Source organism: Marmota monax, unplaced genomic scaffold, assembly GCF_021218885.2.
Source record: "Marmota monax isolate L192 unplaced genomic scaffold, Marmota_monax_Labrador192_F-V1.1 WCK01_AAM20220418_F8-fsc00039, whole genome shotgun sequence".
Classification (NCBI taxonomy): domain Eukaryota; kingdom Metazoa; phylum Chordata; class Mammalia; order Rodentia; family Sciuridae; genus Marmota; species Marmota monax.
The window spans coordinates 13665117-13687571 of NW_026693602.1; the positions used below are offsets into that span (position 1 = coordinate 13665117).

General features: G+C 34.7%; 1 protein-coding gene across 4 annotated transcripts in view; it reads left to right on the plus strand.

The window, feature by feature from the left end:
- Sclt1 (sodium channel and clathrin linker 1) overlaps positions 1-22455 on the plus strand; it is a 176388-nt gene that overhangs the window by 98903 nt on the left and 55030 nt on the right. For all 4 annotated transcript variants that reach the window (XR_006855097.2, XM_046459634.2, XM_046459633.2 and 1 more), the window contains exons 10-14: positions 2150-2240; positions 5599-5690; positions 11850-12027; positions 17709-17807; positions 21541-21612. Coding sequence is in view for 3 of the 4 variants with exons in the window: in XM_046459634.2 (XP_046315590.1) it covers positions 2150-2240; positions 5599-5690; positions 11850-12027; positions 17709-17807; positions 21541-21612 (532 nt within the window). In the remaining variant the exon portion in view is untranslated. The remainder of the gene's footprint in view (positions 1-2149; positions 2241-5598; positions 5691-11849; positions 12028-17708; positions 17808-21540; positions 21613-22455) is intronic.

Below are 22455 nucleotides of genomic sequence, written 5' to 3' on the forward strand. Positions count from 1 at the left end.
TGTACTTCTAAAAATATTTATTTGAGGACTGGAGGTTATGGCTCAGAGGTAGAGCACTTGCTTAGCATGCATGAGGCACTGGGTTCTGTTCTCAGCACCACATAAAAATAAAATATATTGTGTCACCTATAACTAAAAAAAAATATTTTAAAAATATACATTTATTTGAATGGCAGTCATTTAGAACACAAATATTAGTAAATCCTGACAAGGATATGTGGAAAAGGAGCTTTATACACCGTTGGTGTGATTGTAAACTACTATAATTGCTATGGAAATCAGTATAGAGGTTTCTCTGAAGAGTAGGAATGGAGCCACTAGGTGACCCAGCTATCCCACTCCTTTGTATTTATCCTAAAGAATTAAAGTCGGCATACTATAGTAATACATGCATACCCATGTTTAGATCAGCATGATTCATAATAGCCAAACTTGGAACCAGCCTTGTGTCCATCAGATGAATAGATTAAAAAAATTGTGGTGTGTATACATAGTGCAGTTTTACTAAGCCAAAAAGAAGAATGAAATTATGAAATTTGCAGGAAAATTGAAGAACATCATCCAAAATGAAATTAGCCAATCTCAGAAAATCATAGTTATATGTTTTCTCTCGTATGTGGAATCTAGGGAGAAAAAGCAGGAGAAAGATCTCATGAAAATAGAAGGGATACCAGTAGAGTGGAAGAAGGGAATTAGGGCAAGAGAGTAAAAGAGGGAAAGGGATCATATTATGCTATGTGTAGGTATGAATGTGTCACAACGAAGCGTACTGTTATATGTAATTATAATTCACCAATATAGAATGAAAAATAAAACATTTGGAGCAAAAATAAAATGCTTGGTTACTTATGACATTGAGATGGTTAATATCTGTTATTTTGTCAACATGGGCTTTTATTTAAAGCACCTTGGGCTTTTATTTAAAGGCAAAGAATGTTGAACAGCAAAGCATTTTCCTAAAATGATTAACCTTATTAGATATTATTAGGGTCATTCTTTGGTGGACAGCATGTCGTAGAGGACTCTGTTTAAATACCAATTTCATTATTTATTATGAATTCTTAGGCATATTGGAAAAGCAGCCCAAACGTCTATAAACCTCACTCTCCTCAACTTCAATAATACACAATTTGCAATTCTTGTGTCTTAAGTGAGATGATTATAAAGTATTTACAACAATTCCTGGTACCTACTAACTAGCTGGGTTATTATTACCTATTTATAAATTTGTATTTTCTATTATATTATGCTAATATAGAAAGTAGTTATAAATACTGTTTAAGATTCAAAGGTTAATAAATTAGAATATATTTATGAATTTTGCATTTAATACTTTCTATAAGTTCAATAGCAGTAATGATTTATATTTAAATATATTCGTGAAATGTAATAAGGAAACAAATGACAGTTTATACTCTAGTTTTCTTCCTAAAAGTTTATGTTCTTTTAATAATCAAAGAGTTTTGTATGTACATTTAGTACTTAATTAGTATAATATTTAAAATGTTTCTGTTTTAAAAAGTCATATTATTGTTCTAAAATTGTTTCTATTGGGAATCAAGAAAATATTGAAACTTACTTGATTCTGTTAGAATACTCTGTTTTTTCCTTTGCAACTATTATCTCTGAAGAAAGTAAATATTATCAAGGGCAAATGTTTTAATTTTTATTGTGATGTTCAAGGAATGATAAAGATTTCATGAAAATAGAAGGGACACCAGTTCATTGAGTTCATTTTCATAGAAAGGCCAGTCAGCAGTGTTTTTTTAATTATAGATTCAAGAAATTATAGACATAACCATAGTCTACTTTGTGTACTGAAACTCCTTAATTTATAAAAATGATCAAGTTCTTTCTCATGAAATACATTGAATTATTTGTACATTAAATATATTTTATCCAAATAAAATGTTAATGACTCACACTTTGTACCTCTCCCTAATCAACTGTACTTTTTCTTCTTTACATTTTCACATGCATTTTGTTAGTGATAAAGGAATCTTTATCACTAACAAAATTTACCCCTCAGATCCATTTTTTTAGGCACATGAGTTTGTAATGGTTTCCCCAAACTTAGATTTCTTGCCTGATTTTTTTATTCTTTATTGTCTATGATAACAGAGTTCATTTGTTTACTTTGTTTTTTTAGGCAAACGAAGTTAGATCTGAGGGTTGCAGTAGCAAAAGTAGAAGAGTTAACTAAAGTGACTGAAGATCTTCAGGAACAAATGCAAAAGAAGGTGTTTTCTATTTCTTAAAATATTTTTTGGTATAATAGACTGACTCTTGTTATGTTTTAGAGAAATTTCAGCTTATCAAGGAAAGATAGGTGTTGTGGTTTAGACATGAGGTGTCCCCCCAGAAGCTAATATGTGAGACAATGCAAGAACATTTAGAGGTAAAATTATTGGATTATAAGCACCTTAACTCAATCAGTGCATTAATCCAGTTGAATCAAGTAAATGGGTGATAACTGTAGACTGGTAGGGTGTGGCAGGAGGAGGTAGGTCGCTGGGGCCTGTCTCCTGGTGAGAGAAAGCTCATTCTGCTTTCTGGTGGCCATGTCCTGGGCTGCTTTCCTCCTGCTCACTCTTCTGCCAGGATGCTCTGCTGCACCTTGGGCCTGGAGCAATGGAGCTGACTGTCTATGAACCGAGACTTCTGAAACCGTGAGCCCTAAATAAACTGTTACTCCTCTAAAATTGCTGTTGTCAAGTCTTTTGTTCATAACAGTGAAAAAGCTGACTAAAACAATTGGGTTAGATTTAGATAGACTTAATTATTAAAAATTCTACCTCTAACACTTTTTAGCTATATAACTTTCTAAGCCTTAGTCCCTGGTCTCTAAAAAACTAATTTCAAATCTCCAATAATGTTAGATTTATGAAGGGGTTACAAGAACTTTCCCATGAATATCCATAATAAAAACTGAGTCAGGCAAAATGGCACACATCTGGAGTCCCAACTACTTGTGAGAGTAAGGCAAGAGGATTGCAAATTTGAGGCCAGCCTTGGCAACTTTGAGACCCTGTCTTAGATAAGGTACAAAGGGCTGGGGATGTAGCTCAGTGCTAGAGCACTTGCCTAGTACTGGGTAGGGGAGGGGAAGGAATGGATAATTTTTTAAAAACACTAGAAACTATCCCAATACAAAAAAGAGTAAAAGAAGTAAGAATTGTTAAATCATTTTAAGGTCTTCTGAAGGCCTTTAAATTGCTTTCATGTATTCAAGACCAAAGTTTAGAACTAGAAAAGCTATTGGAAATTTAGAAAATATTGGTAGTAAGAGTCATAAAAAAAAATAGGACCCTGCTTCCGAGTTTATATTCTTTCCAGATTTATACGTAACATTCCAAATCATGCATATGGGTAGAGGGGAGGGACCCCAGGAAGCAATTCCAGTGAAGAAGCAGGCAGAGGTCCTAGAGAAACCTGCTCTGGAAAGACAGAAATACATGAAAATAGGTATTTGAGTTTGCTACTTTTTATAATTGAGTACATTCTAATTATGTGTACACCTGAGCAACAGAAAGCTGAAGCTTTATTCTTTGAAATATCAAAGGGAAGACCCCAAAGCTAGAAGTCACAGGGGAATCTCTGCAGCGAGGAAATCACACAGAGAGTGAACCCTCTCTGCCCACATCTGGCCAGATGCTCAGCTCATGCACAGGGTACTCCCACAAACTCAGCTCTAGAGATAACCGTAGGCAACAGCAAGGACTAACCACAGAGAGACATCAGATGCTCCATACTAGGAAAAAGACTTCAGCACTCAAGTCCAAGTAAGGTGATTGTCTCCCTGGACAACAATAGCAAAGCTGCAATCCTCAAAAGAACAACGCAGAATACAGAGTAGCTCAAGTATATCATCTACCATGTCCAGTTTTCAACCAAAAATTACCAGACAGAATTGTGGGATGTATACTCGAGGGACAGGAGTTTGGAGAATGGAAGTGGGACTATCAGTAGAGTCTCTCAGTGGATGCTGCTGTTGAGTTTTGTAGGCAAACTTCAAATCAAGAATTATAAATATGTTCAGGGAATTTTTTGAAACATCTGTTTTTAAATTAGAGTAAATTAAGTTCTCAGAGAAAGGAGAGAGAGAGAAATTTGATTGAGAACTAGAAAATAATTTTTAGTACAGCAATTCTAGAGCTTAAAGTATAGCAAATGAAAAATAATTCATTTGATGGACCCAAAAACAGACTGGAAAGGAGAATGATTTATGAAGTCAAAATCAGAACAATAGAATTTTTCTAATAAAAAAAAATGTTTAAAATACTGAAGTAATCAATGGAACAATATGAGCCGGTAAGTATAATTGAAACTGCACAAAGGAGAAGAGGAACAGAAAAACAGAGAAATAATGACCAAAACTTCCTCAGTTTGGTGGGAAACTAACAGATCCAAGAATTTCCCTGAGCCAAACACAAAGCAAATCCCTCCTGGACACACCATGATGGCACTGACAGTTAATTTTAAAAGAAAAAAAAAAATTGAAAATAGCAACAGAACACTGACCTGCATGGGGAAACCACAACAAGATCAATGGCCGAGTTCTCGGGAAGAAGCCGTGGATGCAGAAAGTATTGGAATAATAGACACAAAGTGCTGAAGAGAAAAAAATGCTCGCTCAGAGTTCTGTATCCAGAGCAGCTATATTTTTAAAATGAAGACAAAATAAAAATACTTTTAAGTAAACTAATACAAAATCCCCCCACACACACACAGAACTACATTTCAAAAAATTCTGAAGGAAGTTTTTTAGGCTGAAAGGAAATTTGCACTGATGGCAACTCATATGTAGGAAGAATTAAAAACAAGAGGAAGATGTGAAATAGGATATGTCTATTTTCTCTTTTCTCAACATATTCAAGTATGCAGTTATAATAAATGACAACGATGACACTAAGGACTAACCTAGTACATGGAGGTATATTGTTGCAAGGTTCCAGTGTCATTTCTGAATTAATTTAATATTAACTTTACATAGGGATAAATTAAAGAAGCATATTATGACCTCTACAGCAGCACCCCCCCACAACAAAAAGTAATTCAGAAACACAGTTAAAAGCAAGAGGAATTTAAATAGCATCATACAAATATTTAACATAAAAGAAGGCAGGGAAGAATAGACAAAATTTTTTAGGAAGATGATAAAATAAAATCTATGAATATATTTCAGAGCATCATTATATCAGAGGAGAAACACCCTGAGGTTACTGTGGTAGATAATGATTTAAAAGACCATATATTTAAAAGACCATATCCTAAAGGCCAGCTGTCTGAATGAAAATACCTGTCTTGCTGTTAGATTCCCACTATAGAATCAGTTTGAAACCTTTGTAGAAATCTATGTTTGTACAAATCTATATGCAATGACTGTTTTGATTGATTGTCTAATATAGTATTGATGGTGAAGTTCTCTCCTATCTGTGTTATATATGTCATTCCTTTCCAAAGTCACATGGCTTCTTTAAACTTAGTTAGAATTATAGCAGCATAACTTCGTGCTGTGAGCTGTTTTCTTCAGGCTCTAAAGTGGTGTATTAAGTTTTCATGTACTTGAAATAAGCTTCCAGTCTCTCTATTTTCTAGGAGGAGGATATGCTGTCTGCCCAGGGAAGAGAAGACGCATCAGATAAACGCCTACATCAGTTACAAACAAGTATAAAACAATTAGAAGTGCGGTGAGTTGTTAAATATGTGTGGCTTTGTCTGTATACTTCCACAGATGTGCTAAAGTAGAATTTATATTTATGGTGTTAGAATATGTATTATAAAGTGCTAAATCAAAACTATAATTGTCATTCAATATTTTGGACATTATTTTAAAATTCACATTCAGAAAATTATTACACTTTGAACATATGTTCAAAAATCTTTTGTTTAATGAGACTATACCTTTCACACAGTGTGCTATAGTAATCATAACTTTTTTAAAAAAAATTTTTTAGTTATATATAGACACAATATTTTGTTTATTTATTTTTATGTGGGGCTGAGGGTCGAACCCAGTGCCTCACATGTGTGAGGCAAGCGCTCTGCCACTGAGCTACAACCCCAGCCCATCATTATTTTTAAAGAGAACAATCGTACCAATTTTAGTTCAATACTTTTTAAAGAAGAACTGAAATTCTTTGAGTGCTGTGGCCTTTGTTTTAGTACGGCATGACAAAGTACGCCTTCATTTTCTTCTATCTTGAGGTCACTCTGCAGAATTTGAAGTGAACCTAGTTGATCTTTAAAAACCTAAATTCCTTCTTTCTTCTCATGACTGATTAAAATTTCTAAATCACAGTATCAGAGGAAACTTGATATTACCTCGACACCCCCATAGTTCCATCTTACATAGTCAAAGTAAGCCATGGAAATAGAAGACATGCAAGCAGAAGGCCTGGCGATGTGTGAGGCTTGCCTTCAGTTACCAGTGTTGCCAAAAAAAAAAAAAAGGAGAATGTTATTTTTAAACTATATTTTAGTAATCAGGGCCATAAACACTGCAAGAATGATTAGCTCAAGGAGTTGAATATTGTGGATTTTTTAAAATTATTTACTCTATTGTATTTTTTGAGATACTGGGATTTGAACTGAGGGGCACTCTACAGCTGAGCTACATCCCAGTCCTTTTGTTTTGTTTTGAGACGGTCATGCTACCACTATCAACCTAAATTGATGTTTGAGATTTCACTTTTATTTACTAAAGAATACATCCAAATTTACACATTTTTACATAATCAGAATGCAAATTACTTTTTTTTTCCTTCTTTCTTCAGCAAATCCTCATTACCCAGATTGAAGACATTTCAGAAACTAGGTTACCAACTAGGTGTGTGTGTGTGTGTGTGTGTGTGTGTGTATGTGCGTGCACACGTGTGGTTTATGTTTAAGAGATTGAGAGTAAGTAATGTGAAATGATTGAAAAATATAATTTAGTTAAAATTTTCTTTCCTTTTGAGGTTTGTTTGGGTAGTATAGGGACTCTTCAGTACTGTAAAAGACTAAATGTACCAGACAAGCATAGGAGATGATTTTATTCAGATTGTTGCAGAAGGGAGAACATTCATTCATGAGGATTGTTTCAAAAAAAAGGGAGGGGCTGGAAGTTTCATACAGGCAGGTAAACAAGGATGAGGTGCTTGAGTCTTTGGGGAGTCAAGAGAAGGGAGAAGTGGGTCTGTTCTTGGAATACTAAGTACAAGGTTATCCTTTTTATTCATCCCTTTGCTGGAACACCAAAGGATAGAAGATTTTAGAGAACAGGGGAGCATAGGGCTCAAGTGTAGTCCAATGTTGTCAGTACAAAGGAAGAACAAAAGCCGGGTACATTGGGTGTAGCATGCCACAGCATCTGCTCTCAAGGTCTGAAGCAGATATTTGGGTGGACCACTGCTACAGGTTAGAAAGCAAAGATAACAAAAGTGACTCAACCAATAGGCAGACTATTCTCATTCACATAGGAAAAGCTCTTCATGTGAACATTGTGATGATAAAGTAAATATAGATATATATAGAGAGAGATAGATATATATACACACACACATTTTTTAATGTGTGTGTGTGTATATATATCTATATCTATAGCATTTGAATGTAAGAGAAATAAATCCCCCAGAGTATAAACAAGCAAAGACAGGGAGCTAAATCAGAGTAGTAAATAAAGAAGGAAGCCAGGCCTGGAGCTGTATAAAGTGGCAGGGGCCTCAACCTAGGGGAGCCTGCTTTAAATGGACCCCTTCAAGAACTACGGCCTCATTGAAAGGTAGATAGGAAAAGTATTTGCCTCTTAACAAAGACAGATGACATGAGACTGTTTACCATATTGTCAGGTAGAAAAAGCAAAACAAGATAACCATTATAGTCTTCTCTAAACATGTGTAGACAGCCCTGGCAACAGAGGAGCCTGGGGTGTTCATTGGAAACTCAGGCCAAAAAACTTAAGTGGCGTTAAGTTGGTAGCAAATCATGGTGCATGGGAAATGCAAAAGTAAATCTCTTTGAGGGGAAACATTTTAAATTTAGGCTCCTAAAGATTCCCATAGATTAAATTCAGGCAAAAATGAGTTTATCAAAAATTACCAAATGCAAGAAAAACTAAGCCACTTGACTGGCAGGAGGAAAACAAGGTAGGATTTAGAAGCAGCTCCCACTTCACCCCCAAAAAGCTTCAAGTAATAAAGTAATAGAATATAGAATATATAGCACATGTTGAATAATTAAGGAAGCAATGAGAATTTTTTTCATGTGCAAGGAAGTTATTATTTTCTACCTTTACCTTTTCCCCAAAGCAGTCATAGTCAGTTTAATCCATCACAAAATGAAAATGTTCTTTCCATTTCAAGACAGGAAAAAAATAATAATAATGAAGGGTAAAAATTGTAAAGAAAAAAAATTGTTTTTTACTAAATAGTTATACAAGATGAGAAATCATTATGCTTTCCCTGGAGTTTTCTGGAGCATTATATTTATTTATCATTGAAGGTTTGAATTGCTTTTTAAGTATATTCTACAGTTTTGTCATAAATTGCTATCTTATTACAAAAATCACTCTAGCATCTTTTGTCTTTGTTGTTTCCTAAGGCTTATTGGTTGTTCTTTTAAGAAACTTGAAAATTGTCATTTGTAATCCAATTACGATAAAATGATCACAGCCTGTGGATTCACATTATGGTTTATATCTGAAAAACTTATCCTGTACCTTTGGACTCTGTTACACAGAGAAATAGTCTACTGACCTGAGCATATCAAGAACTCATATCTTAGTTCTAGTCACAGATGCATAACTAATTTATTCTATGTCCAGAAAAAAAATGTGTATTTGAATCTCTCTTCTCCAAAATGTTAATAAAAGTAATTACTTTGCTCACAGCAGATTGAGAACAAATTGATTTTTTTATTTATATATGACAGCAGAATGCATTATAGTTTTTATTACATATATATAGGGCACAATTTTTCATATCTCTTGTTGTATACATAGTATATTCACACCAATTTGTGTCTTCATACCCGTACTTTGGATAATAATGATTATCACATTCCACCATCATTAATTACCCCATGCCCCCTCCCTTCCCCTCCAACCCCTCTTCCGTATCTAAAGTTCCTCTTTTCCTCCCATGCTCCCTCTCCCTATCCCACTATGAATCAGCCTCCTTATATCAAAGAAAACATTTGGTATTTGGTTTTTTGGGATTGGCTAAACTTCATTTAGTATTTATTATCTTCTCTAACTCCATCCATTTACCTGCAAATGCCATGATTTTATTCTCTTTTATTGCTGAGTAATATTCCATTGTGTATATATGCTACATTTTTTTTTATCCATTCATCTATTGAAGGGCATCTAAGTTGGTTTCACAGTTTAGCTATTGTGAATTGTTCTACTACATTGATGTGGCTGTGTCCCTATAGTATGCTGTTTTTAAGTCCTTTGGATATAGACCGAGGAGAGGGACAGCTGAGTCAAATGGTGGTTCCATTCCCAGTTTTCCAGGAAATCTCCGTACTGCTTTCCATGTTGACTGCACCAATTTGCAGTCCCACCAGCGACACTTGATTATTTTATTGCTTTCCTGAACTTCTATGAGTTAAACTTAGAAAACCACTGTTTGAAGATTTTTATTTCTTTTATTTTAGAAGCATTCTGTGCTAGTTTATGCTAATGACTAGAAACAGTGAAATAGTGACCAGGCAGACTGTTCACTCTGAATGAGTGAATTTCACTTGCTTTTGGTTCTGTTAGTATTGAATTATAATCATGTTTATTTATTCAACAATGCTTTAAGTTATCTTTGGGGGTTTTGTGATGTTGTTTTTGGTGTAAAACTATAATATTATAACCTAAGTGTACCCTAAGAAGAGATCACTGCGTATTAAAAGAAAGAAAAGAAAATTAAATCTTAGGGTACTTTATTGAAAGTCCAGTTTACATGTTCAGGAACCCTTTTCTGAAAAGGATATTTTTATACTGATCTTTTAGTGTTATCAAATTGTTGCTATTTCATAAAGTCAAAGACATTTTGGCATCAATAAGTATTTATTATTTGGGGTTTTAAATTATTGTTTATGCTCTTTTCAAATGCCATAAATGTTTTAAAAGCATGTTATTTCCTTTCCTCTTCTAAAGATCTCTCCCTGAAAACCTCCAAGTCCCTCTAGATGACTAAGGAATCTAGAGAATGGCAGGTCTCTCTAAGAAAGACTTGTCTTATTTATGTATACTCTGTTAAATATATTATTATTAAATGTTTGTAAATTAACCTGAGGTTTTAAAAATATTTCTATTGACTAGATGATATTATGTTAGTTTTTATATCATTTCTCTATAGGGCAGTTTTTGTACGTATATGTGTTAATGTGTTCTAGTTGTGAACTGGCTATATTCATTTTTTAACTTTATTTTTAATCAAGGGAAAATACATTGAGATAGTTTTTAAAAGCCATATAGCACCTCAAAGATTATAATGAAAAATAAGTTTCTTGGTAATAAATATGTATGGCAGAGGAAGACTATCTTTATAAAAGCTGAAATCTCAAAAGGGAAAAAAATCATCAAATTTAGTTGTATTAAATTTTCAATGTAAAGGGAGGGGGCAGGAGGTTAGCAGTGGACATCATTATCCAAAGTACATATATGAAGACATGAATTTGTGTGAACATACTCTATATACAAACAGATATATGAAAAATTGTGTTCTATATGTGTAATAAGAACTGGGATGCATTCCGCTGTGGTGCATTTAAAAAATAAAAGCAATTAAAAAATTTTTTTCAATGCATTGAGTGAATCTTAACAAATGAGTGAATCTTAACATTGTGTACATCCACAAGACTGGGATCCTAATTAGAATAAACTGTATTCCAGGTTTCTATAAATATATCAAAATAGATTCTACTGTCAGATATATATATATATATATATATATATATATATATATAAAATAAAAAATTTTTCAGTTAAAGATTCCTTAAGTACAGTCAACAGACAATGATGACAACAACCAAGTAGATGTGCAAAACATTTGTAGCATAAAGTACATACTGAGGATTAATAGCTATATTATTCAGGGTTCTTATAAAGCAATAAGTAAACAGCTCATCAGAAAAAAAACAGATGGAGAAGATGAAAAAGAAATTCAAAAAACAAATTCCGCATGGCTTAGAAAACAAAAGTGTTTAAACTCCCCAGGAAAATTCAAATGAATAGGTTATGTCCATCAGACTAGGAAAAGAAAGCTTTGGATGTATTGTTTAGTGGAATTTTCTCATATATTGAATGAGAAAAGAGCATAATATGATGATTTTAATTCTTTTAACAAAAATATGTACAGAAGCCTATGGATGTGTATATGCTAAGTGTGTGTATATATGTATATGATTATATGAACTAGGAGAAAAATATTCAAAGTATTCATTAATAAGTTAACAGGCTTACCTGAGCAGAAGGCAGGAGAAGGGGGCCAAGAGGAAAAAAAGAGAAAAGGAAGATCATATAAATATAAAGAACAAAGCCATCTTTAAATGTTTTTGTCATAATATTGTCATATTATACAGTGTGGTATCACAGCAAATGTAACCTAATTAGAGAATATGTAGGCTCAGTCTCAGCCCCTCTGCTCTTTAGCCATATGACCTTAGTCAAAAGCTGAATCTCTCTGGGTATGTTTGTTGTTCTTTAAAATGGAGATAATAAAACCCACTACAGAATTGTAGTATGTATCAAATGAGAAAATACATAAGAAAGTTATTGGCATAATACCTGCCCTGTACTATGGCCTCATTAAATTTTGTTTCCCTCCCTGCCTTTAAAAATATTTAACTTTCATAATGTGATTATTAATTTCTAGATTATGTGTTGCAATCCAAGAAGCCAACCAGTTAAGAACAGAAAAAACACATCAGGAAAAACAAACCAGAGACCTTCAAGCAATGTGTAACAAATTAGAAAATGAGAAATATGAGGCTATTCTAAGAGCCAGAGATAGCATGCAACTCCTAGAAGAAGCTAATCTTCAAAAAAGTCAGGTAAGAAATCTCAAAAAAAAAAAGAAAAAGAGAGAGAGAAAAAACTCACAAACATGTTTATAAATAATAAAATGCCAAAAATTCCTCTGTGGCCTAATAGTAAATGAATCATCAGCTGCAGCATAAGTGCAGGAGAATGACACTATTCTGTTCTCAGACATACTATATTTTTGAATGGTAAGACTTAATATCATGAAATATGGTAAAATGTCACTTCTTTTCCAAAGCTAATATTTAAATATCAGACTTCCCCGTGTAACTGATTTTCCTCTCCTATAGTCACACTTCTTAAAAACTCTTATAATGCTTTGCCACTGTATACCCTATATTTTATTCAGTTGGATCAGATGAGTCTTATTCACCCTCTTTCCTCTTCAGCTCCTACACAGTTATTCTAATAGAGCAAAAGTTTAATTGGCAGAGTTAATTTTAACTTTAAAGATTATTAACTAGATTCTTTTTGTCACTTTTCCTTTTTTAACCTTCTAAACATTGTGATTTCTGTGCCATCTTATACCATGTTTTTTTTTCCTTGTACCGTTTCTGTATGAATGGTAAAGATACTTTAATGGCACTGTCTTTTTATGTAGAGCTCATATTATCACTAGTTTATTTATCAACATTTATTGAATAGCTACTGTATGCAGAATGTTCTACTAGGAAATGTGAGGCATGTAAAGGAAATGCATTGGTTCATTTTTTACAAGATGGAGAATTTTCCAAGAAAGCTACTAAAAACAGAACAAGCTAAATACTAAAGTGCTTATCTTGCCTTTCAGGTAGTATTCCCCTGTGTGATCTGAGTTCTGTCTCTTAGACTACTTAAAATAAACACAATTAGGCTGGGGTTGTAGCTCAGTGTGGTACAGTACTTGCCTCGAGTGTCAGGGACCCAGGTTCAGTTCCCAGCACCACATACAAAGAAAGCACACAATAGACATAATATGTTTGAGTATTGTTTTAAGCATCCAAGTTATCTAGAAATATTGAGGACAGGACAAATTTGTTTACCTCCATCTTCTGAAACCTAATTGTATGAGCACTTTGAATTACCATTAGGTCACAAAAATGAAGATCTTGTGTAGGATACTATGGACAGAGGAGGTGTGTAGACACTCATTGCCTTTCCCCCAGGATCACAGAGGCTTCCTGTTGGTAGAGTGTCCACCACCCATGTGACTCCTTGCTTAACTGCTGGAGGATCCCATCTTCAGTTACTTGTTTGATGTTCAGAGTCACTAGCTCTCTAAACCCACTAAATCCGAAGTGTTTAATTCTGTGAATATTTTGACAAAATTGACACAGGTTCATTGAAACAGATTGGGTATCATAATCTAGAGCTTATATATCCTTTATTATCATTAAGAATAAAAACAAAGATTGCCCTCTAAATAGGACACTGGACAATGTAATATCTTTTACATACATATAAACTGTCCTGTAATTAGGGCATTGGGCAAATGTGATATCCTTTCATATATTACACTACATACAATGAAGTGACTCTCATGACCTATTTATCAATTAGTTTTGGTGGAAAGGACAAAACTCTTCAAAGGCTTACATTACATATTTGACAGTATGTTGTCAGTTTCACATAAGATGACTTGTTGTCAATATTCTTAAGGCTGAGGCAAGGCGATCCGATCGCGACTTCAAAGCTAGGATCAGCAAAAGTGAAGCACTAAGCTACTCAGTGAGGCCCTGTCTCTAAATAAAATACAAAATAGGGCTGGAGATGTGGCTCAGTGGTTGAGTGTCCCTGAGTTAAATCCCTGGCACACACACACCCTGCCCCCCAAAAAGAGAATGATATGGCTTCTCACATCAAATCTTAATATCATTTTGGAGAGTAGTAGGTCTGAGAATATCACACTTTCTTCTTTGTGAAGGTTTCTCATTGCATCATTTTACGTAACTAAGCAAGTGTCTATAAAAATCGAGCAAATTTATGAGAGCTTTCTTGTCTTTGTTCCCAGATTTGTGAGTAAACCATGCATTTATCAATTATCTGAATGAATAAAGGCCAAAATAATTTTGTACCTCTAATAGAAGTGAAATACTTGGCAACCAACTAATCATGTGTTTGGTCTCTTTGCCTTTCCTTGAGGCACATTGGCTCTGCTCTTAATTTTTTCAATCATCAAACTTTGGCAAGTGGTTCTACTATATTACAGTTCATTCCAGTAATGACACATTTGTTATGTAACCATTTTATACAATGAGAATTTCATCATTTGTATCACACAAACCTCTTGATTATTTTTTCATCAGTGTTGTTGGACTCATAGGACACTTGTTTAGTCTGTTTTTCCTCATAGTGCCAAAGTGTACCAAGAAATCATAGCCAGTGAATAGATCACTGGAGAAAAAAAAAAAAGAAAAAAGCAGAGTGATTGTGGATTCTCTACCACTTTAGGCATTTATAGAACTACTTGATCCCAAAGCAAAAGGTCACCGTCAGGTGCTTCTGAAGTACTTTTTCCACAATATGAGTAAAAGTTATAGCAATATCTTACTATTCCCCACAGTGCCCAGAATTTATAACCAAATCTTATGACCTTACCTCTTATGAATTGTTTTAGTGAATTGTGTCCATAATATCTGATAATTATGTCATCCACTGCCAAATGTTCTCCAAAGATAGCACAATGTCCACTTTCCTACAGCTTTCAGAATAAATGTCTTCTCTCATCTATTCTCTGGAGTATGAAAGCGTGGGTCACAGCTCATCAGCAAGTGTCCCTAGAAGCAGCACATCATCATGCCAGGCAGCAGTGCGGTGCCCTGCACATCACTGCACCACACACATGTCCCAGCGTCCTCCTCCTAGGACACCGATGATTTGAAATGCAGCATGTTCCTCAAAATAGAATGGCATCCCCTTTCTAGAGAATACTTTTGTGAATATATTTTATACTACTTATCAATTATGTAAATATTTTCTTCAGTTGGTCATTTAGCTAGAGTAACTTTTTTACAGTTTTTTATTGTTTCTTTTTAGTTTTACATGACAGCAGAATCCATTTTGGTATAGTTATATCTTATTCTAGTTAGAGTCCCATTCTTACAGCTGTCCGTGGTGGTGGGATTCTCTGTGTTGTTTTCATGTATGTACATGGGAAAACTATGTCAGACTCAGTCCACTGTCCTTCTTTTGCTTACTGCCCCTTTCCCTCCACTCCCCAAAGTCTAATCTACTACACTTCTATTCTTTCTCTTACCACCACCCCTTCTTGTGGGTTATCTTCCACCTATCAGAGAAAACATTTGACCTTTAGTTTTTTTGGGGATTGGCTTATTTCACTTAGCATGATAGTCTTCACATTCAACCATTTGCTGGCAAATGTTATAAAGTCATTCTTCTTTGTGGCTTACTAATACTCCACTTTGTATATTTACCACATTTTCTTTATCCATTCATCTATTGAAGGGGACTTGGGTTAGTTCCATAGCTTAGCTAATTGAGTTGCTATAAACATTAATGTGGCTGCATCATTGTAGTATGCTGATTTTAACTCCTTTGGATATATACCAAGGAGTGGGATAACTGGGTCAAATGGTGATTCCATTCCAGGTTTTCTGAGGAATCTCCATACTGCTTTCCAGAGTGGTTAAACCAATTTGCAGTCCCACCAGCAATGTATGAGTATACCTTTTTCCTCGAATCCTCACCACCACTTATTGTTACTTGTATTCTTGATTATTACCATTCTGACTGGAGTGAGATGGAAATCTCAGTGTAGTTTTAATTTGCATTTCTCTAATTGCTAGACATGTTGAACATTTTTTTCATATATTTATTGACCATTGGTATTTCTTCTGTGAAGTTTCTGTTCAGTTCCTTTGCTCATTTATTGATTAGGTTATTTGGTTTTCTTTTGGTGTTTTTTGAGTTCTTTATATATGCCGGAGATTAAGCTCTATCTGAAGTGCAGGTAAAGATTTTTCTATCATTCTGTAGGCTTTCTCTTCATGCTCTTGATTATTTCCTTTGCTGTGAAGAAGATTTTTAGTTTGATGCCATCCTGCTTATTGATTATTGATTTTACTTCTTGCTCTGTAGTGTTCTTATTAAGGAAGTCAGTTTCTGTGCTGGTATGTTAGAGTGTTGGGCCTACCTTTTCTTTAAGTATTTGCAGGGTTTCTGTTCTATGACCTAGGTCCTTGATCCACTTTGAGCTGAATTTTGTACAGGGTGAGAGATAGGGGTTACTATAAAAGTTACTCTACTACATATGGAAAACTGGAATTCCATATGAAGTAGGGTAATTTTTATAGTAAAATTTATACCATTCTCACATTGAATTTAAAATATTTTCAAATACCCTTGTCAATCACCTATTACTTTTCTCAATAGATGTCTAAAAACCTACGATAATTATTTCAAAGTTACCATAGGTGCTGTATTTACTGCTCAATTTATGTTGTTGTGGGTGTTCTGCATCTGAGACACTGGGACAAGATGGGTTAACCAATCGTACAAACAAGTAGGCCGCAGAGCCTGGCATCGTTCCCCTTCTTCATCATCCCCTCTCCTTCTGGAGACTGTTAGTTCATGACAGCTATTATGTCTCACTAGCTTAGCTCATTACGCTGGAGGAAACCTGTTTGAAAATGTTGATGGTGTATTTTGAAGATGGTCAAGTTAGAATACAGGGCCAGCACTTGCCTAGAGCAAGGTCCTGGATTCCATCCCTAGCACCAAAAAAAGAAAAAAGAAAGAAATAGAAGAAAAAGAAAACTTTAAAAAGAGATATTGATTGATTCAATCTGACCTAATTGGAGGAATTCCCAGCTCAGAAAGATGTTTGGGTTAGAGATGTAAATTCAGACTTTGTCAAAATATAAGTATTTAAAAATCAGAAGATTTTATTAGATCACCAAGGAAAGGACATAGAGAAAAGGAGCAAGAACTGCGCTTTGGGTGGTTCAGTATTACAAGATGCAGAAGAAGAAGGCTAGGCAGCATTTGAGACTGAGAAGACACATTAGTGAGGTGGAAGGAACACCCACAGTGGGGTGAACTGAAGGCAGTCCAGAAAGCAAAAGAAAAGGGAAACGATAAGTTATCTCAGTACCATCAAAAGGTAAGACCATGGTGACAAAAACTTGATTGGAGGGAGTGTAAAAAGAATGGAAGGAGATGAGTAGAGGAGTTTTACCCCATAGGAAAGAAATGGAGTGTGACTGACAAACAGAACTAGAATTTTAACAGTATTTTTAGTGGGTGATGGCGATGATTGATAGGGATAAAAACACATCAGAGGTGGTACAGTGTGATCTAGGTATGAAGGACATGATTTGAGTAATATCAAATAATGTAAAGAAGGAGAAATCCAGAGATTTTTTTCAAGAATATGATACTAATGGATGATGACTTAATTTGTATAGGCACTTGAAAGAGAAGAAAAATTTAAAAATCTTTAAGATTTCTATCTGTAGAGATTGGATGGAAACACTGGCTGAAATAAATGTCAGAGTAAGTTTTTAATTAGGACAAGGATGTATGAGGTTTGGAAAAACAGATATCATTCATGACTCTGGCAACATCTTCAAATGGAAATGTCCCAGAAATTTAGGAGGTGATGTTATTATAAAGAGAGTGATTAGTAGGTTTTCAATAAATTCTCTTTGCTAATAATTATGTGATCTATAACATGAAATGATTATTTTTGTAGGCTCTGCTTGAAAAGAAGCAAAATGAAGAAGATAAAAAGAAAATGAGTGAAGCAGTTTCTCAGCTTATACAAAATACCTCTATAAGAACCAAGAAAGAAGTAAGGAGTTTTTAATTATATTTAAAATTCCAAATCTAAGTCCCAACTATAAAACTAAGTGTTACTTAGAGACTTCAAAATTGAAAAGTAACATTCAGGAAGACTGCCTATGAAATTATTCGTATAAATGGTTAAAAACAACTGTTCCTTTTCTTTAATATTACTCCTAGAGGGACAGCCATTTTAGACTGGTTTTTAATAGCCTTGTCAGTTTAAAAAAAAATAAAGTTAGGGCTGGGGATATAGCTCAGTTAACAGAGTGCTTGCCTTGCATGCGCAAGGCTGTGGGTCCAATCCCAGCACCACAAATAAATAAATAAATAAAAATAAAGTTAACTGATTTGCTTTCTCACAGACAAATAAGTGGTAAAGTTTGCATTCTTACAAAGCCACTCTATAATGTTTCTTGCCACGAAAGTATTTCTTAGGAATCTATTACAGTCCTGGGCCACGTAACAACATTTTGGTCAACAACAGACTGTATATATGACAGTGGTTCCATAAGGTTATGATGAAAAATTCTTGTCACCTAGTAATTTCTTATTCTAGTAAGTTTTTATTCTTGTTGAAATATGTTTAGATATACAAATATCTACCATTGTGCCTACAGTGTCCAATACAGCAACATGCCGTTACAGGTCTAAGAGCAATAGCATAGATGTGTATGTCAGCTGTACCTTCTAGGTTTGTGTTAAATATTGTCACAAAAACAAAATCACCTAATAATATACTTCTCCAGAACAAACCCTGTTGTTAAGCAATTCATGACTGTCCTTTGTCACTGACTAAAACTAGATAGTATCCCAATATGAAAATTCCAGTTTGAGGCAGAATCCAAACTAATTCCTGGGCTTTTTATTTCTGATCTTCTGTGTCATTCCTACTAGAACCATGCTGTCTTTATGAGATTGAGATACTATAACTTTAGGCCAGAGCCTAACATTTTCTTGAAGACTTATTTTTAAAATAGATAATTAACAAGTTGTATGTATTTTATAGCAAAAGCATTTTATCAAAGTATTCTATCATGGTATTAACACTCGACTTGTATTTTCTAATCCTAAAATGAATTCACTTTGATTTTAAGGTTGGTGGAGGTTGTGTTTTGCATTAACCATTAGATAATCTCAGGGAATTTTTTCTAAGGTGATGTGATGGTGTTAATTCCAAATACCTTCACAAATATGAATACTAACTCTGCCTCCCATGCCTCCTGTTACTCCCCCATAAGGAACCCTACAGGCAGCAGAAGCTCATTGTCAAAACTGGACTCGCTCTCTTCCTCTCAGATCTTTCCTTTCTCCTGTGCTCTTGTTGATTTCCTTAATACCCAGCCCCTCACTACTGCTCTGGTCATTCACTCAGGAAGTCTTTATTGAGCACTTCCTATGTGCCAAGCATTTTCTGCGTCTCTTGACTCCTTTGCATTTCACACTACTGCCAATTTGGGTTGTTGGTGTTTGTTTTTTTTTTTTTTAATATATATAAACTTAAAAATTATTATTGAAAATAATACAGGTTCATGGTTAAAACAAATGGAAGATATATAACATTGTGTAAAAGAAAATTAAGATTGCAAACCCAGTATTCAGAAAATAATAATCACTATACGTAGAATTTTTCCTTTGAATTTTCATTTAATTAAAATTATGGCATATGTGGAACAAAAATATATACATCAAAATAAAAGGGACATCTTAGAGAGAGTAGAAGTAGGGAACCAAGGAAGAGGGAGGAGGGGAGGGAAAAGGGAAAGAACTGGGAAATGAAGTTAATGAAGTTATGGGAACATCCATGACTTAATTTCTTTTTGCCTCAATGTATTAATCAGCTTGCCAGTTCTAATTTATAAGGAGGAAAAGTTTCGGTTTGGCTGATGGTTTCAGAAATTCCAGTCCATGATCATTGGGCCCCATCACTTTTAGGACTATAGGGAGTCTGCAAATCACTGCAGGAGTGTATTGGAATAGCAAAAGCACTCACCTTCATGAAAATCCAAGGGAGATCAGTAGAGTAGAGGAAAGGGGTCAGGGGAGGGAGGAAGAAAGGGGGCAAGGGGACTTCTGGGGAATGATATTGACCAAATCCTATTGTTATATTGTGTGCATGTATGAATATGTACCGTGAATCTCATCACTATGTACAACAGTAGTGCACCAAAGGGAAAAAAACCCACACACTGCATGGTTGGGAAGTGAATGGGAGGAATGAGAAGGGTCAGGGTCCTGGTTTCCCCTTTTAGGGCCTGTCTCCAGTGACCTGAAGGGCTCCACCAGGCCCCACCTCTTAAAGGTTCCGACATCTCCCAGCAGTGCCTTACTGGGACCAGACCTCTGCCTGTGGCCTGGGAGACATTCTAGATCCAAACCAAGTGCTCAGTCTTCCTAACCTGATTGGAGATAATAACAATTTCATATGCCTAACGTATATAATCCTTAAAAGGCTCAACTCTTATTACTGACCCATGAACAACACAGATTGATCTTTAATGTCCTAACCCTTAATTTTATAAGGGAAGTCAACATTAATTATGACCTAAAATACGGCCACATATAATGTTGACAGATCTTCAAAAATATAGTTCATATTAATAAACCAGATAAAGTACATGGCATTTTTCTAAATGTTCCAAAGAAAGTTTTCATTATGTTTTAAAAATAGTTCATTTAGTACAATTCTAGAAAATTCCCAAAGACTTTTGGATCATGGAAGTTTTCTTGACAGTATACGATTGGCATCAGTGTTCTTCACACTCCTTTTAAAAAGCATGAATATCTATTAGAAAAAATTATTGTCATAGGAACCATCCTGACAAGGTGTGACTAATTCCTCAGAATACTCCGAGCACATAAATTGTACTGTTTCTGAAGATATTTCTGTGTTAATTTAAATGCATATTTCCTTAAAAAGTAATTTGCTTGCTCTAAGATGTGATCTTATGTGCAGCTAAAATGTTCTTCCATTTGTGAAATACAAGTTCCTTAAAGTTTATTTGTTGCATTTGCAGTGTGTGATGCTGTTTTTCTCTTACCCTGCTCTGGGCACCAGCTCCCAAAGTGTTGCTCAGAGATCCTGCAACCACACCTACTTTCAGAGTGACATTGCCACACTGTTACTCTTTTCACACCCATTTTATCACAAGCCAGTAGCATGGTTTTCCAAAGGCTGTCTGATCTGCAACAACACAACAGGCTGAATACAGAAACAGATCAGAGAATCTAGCTGACTTCTATTCCGCAAGACATTAAGGAGATTCACAAAGATGTAAAATAACGCCACTCTTCTCAAAAATGTTTAGTTTTAGTGAATATACTTATTTTTCACAAAAATATATTATTTATACTAATTGATATGATTTAAATTATTGTTTTAAAGGAATTAATAATTAAGTTTCATAAAATGTTTCCAGCTTTTATTTCTAATAATAGTAAAATATTGATAAAGAAACCATATAAACAAGAGCCACTCTCCTTTTAGATGGATCATCCTGTTCCTTTTATTCTTATGACAGATTCTTGGCTCTTAAATACATTGTGTGTTTATTCATCTTTTATGCCCTAAAAGTCATAATTTTACTTTTTATACAAAGTGTTATCCCAAGGAGTGGGATATAGCTCAGTTGTAGATCATTTCCCATCTCCAGTACTAAAAAACATTTATTATCCTAAATTTGTATCAGATATTAATCATTTTTACTCTTTACCTAAATAATTTGTAGTGTCTTAATTTACAGGTTGAAAATACAAAAAAGCAATATCATGTACAGATTTCTCGATTAACGGAAGAACTTTCAGCCCTTCAAATGGTATGTGAGAAGACTATATTGATAATTTCTTTGAAAAATTGCTTAAAAGCCACTATAGATGGTATTGGACATTCATTCATTCAAAATATATTTACTGAGCCATGACCTATGCTAGGTGTTAAGGACAAAGTGAAAATCCAGAAAGACATGTTTTCTGCAGTCTTGTGCCTTGGTCTAGCAGGAAAGATAGATGGCATTCAGCACATGTACTTGGTAATCACTTGCCTTTGACAGAACACACAGTGCCATTGAGCACCCAGCTGCAGCTGCTCCCACGTGTTAGCTTCATCTGGGAGGCCAGGCAGAAAGGGAGAGGGAAGAAAGACCCCGGGAAGCTCCCGAAGAAAGGAGTACTGAAGAGCAAGTAGGCAAAGGGGAAGAGGAAGAGAGAGCTTGTGTGGTGGAGATTGCATTAGAGATATTAATTTAACTTGAAAATTTGAGGAGATGAATTTTTTGTTGTTAAACATTTTTCAGTTGTAGATGGACACAATACCTTCATTTATTTATCTTTATGTGATGCTGAGGATCGAACCCAGTGCCTCACCCATGCTAGGTGAGTGCTATACCACTGAGCCACAACCCCAGCCTCAAGGAGATGAAATTTTAAAGTTTTGCTTGTAGGAGAATAAAAATAAAGGCAATTCCAGGAAATGGAAAGAATTTACATCTTCACAAACTCTTTTAACTTTTCTGAATCCCTGTTATCACTTTTCATCTGTTACAAGACAGAGCAATGAGCTATCTTTTAATAAATATGCTGCACTTTTGTGTGTCAGCACACACCCACACACAAACTGGTGCTCTCTCCATGAAATCTTATTCCTTTAATTAGATTGGAAG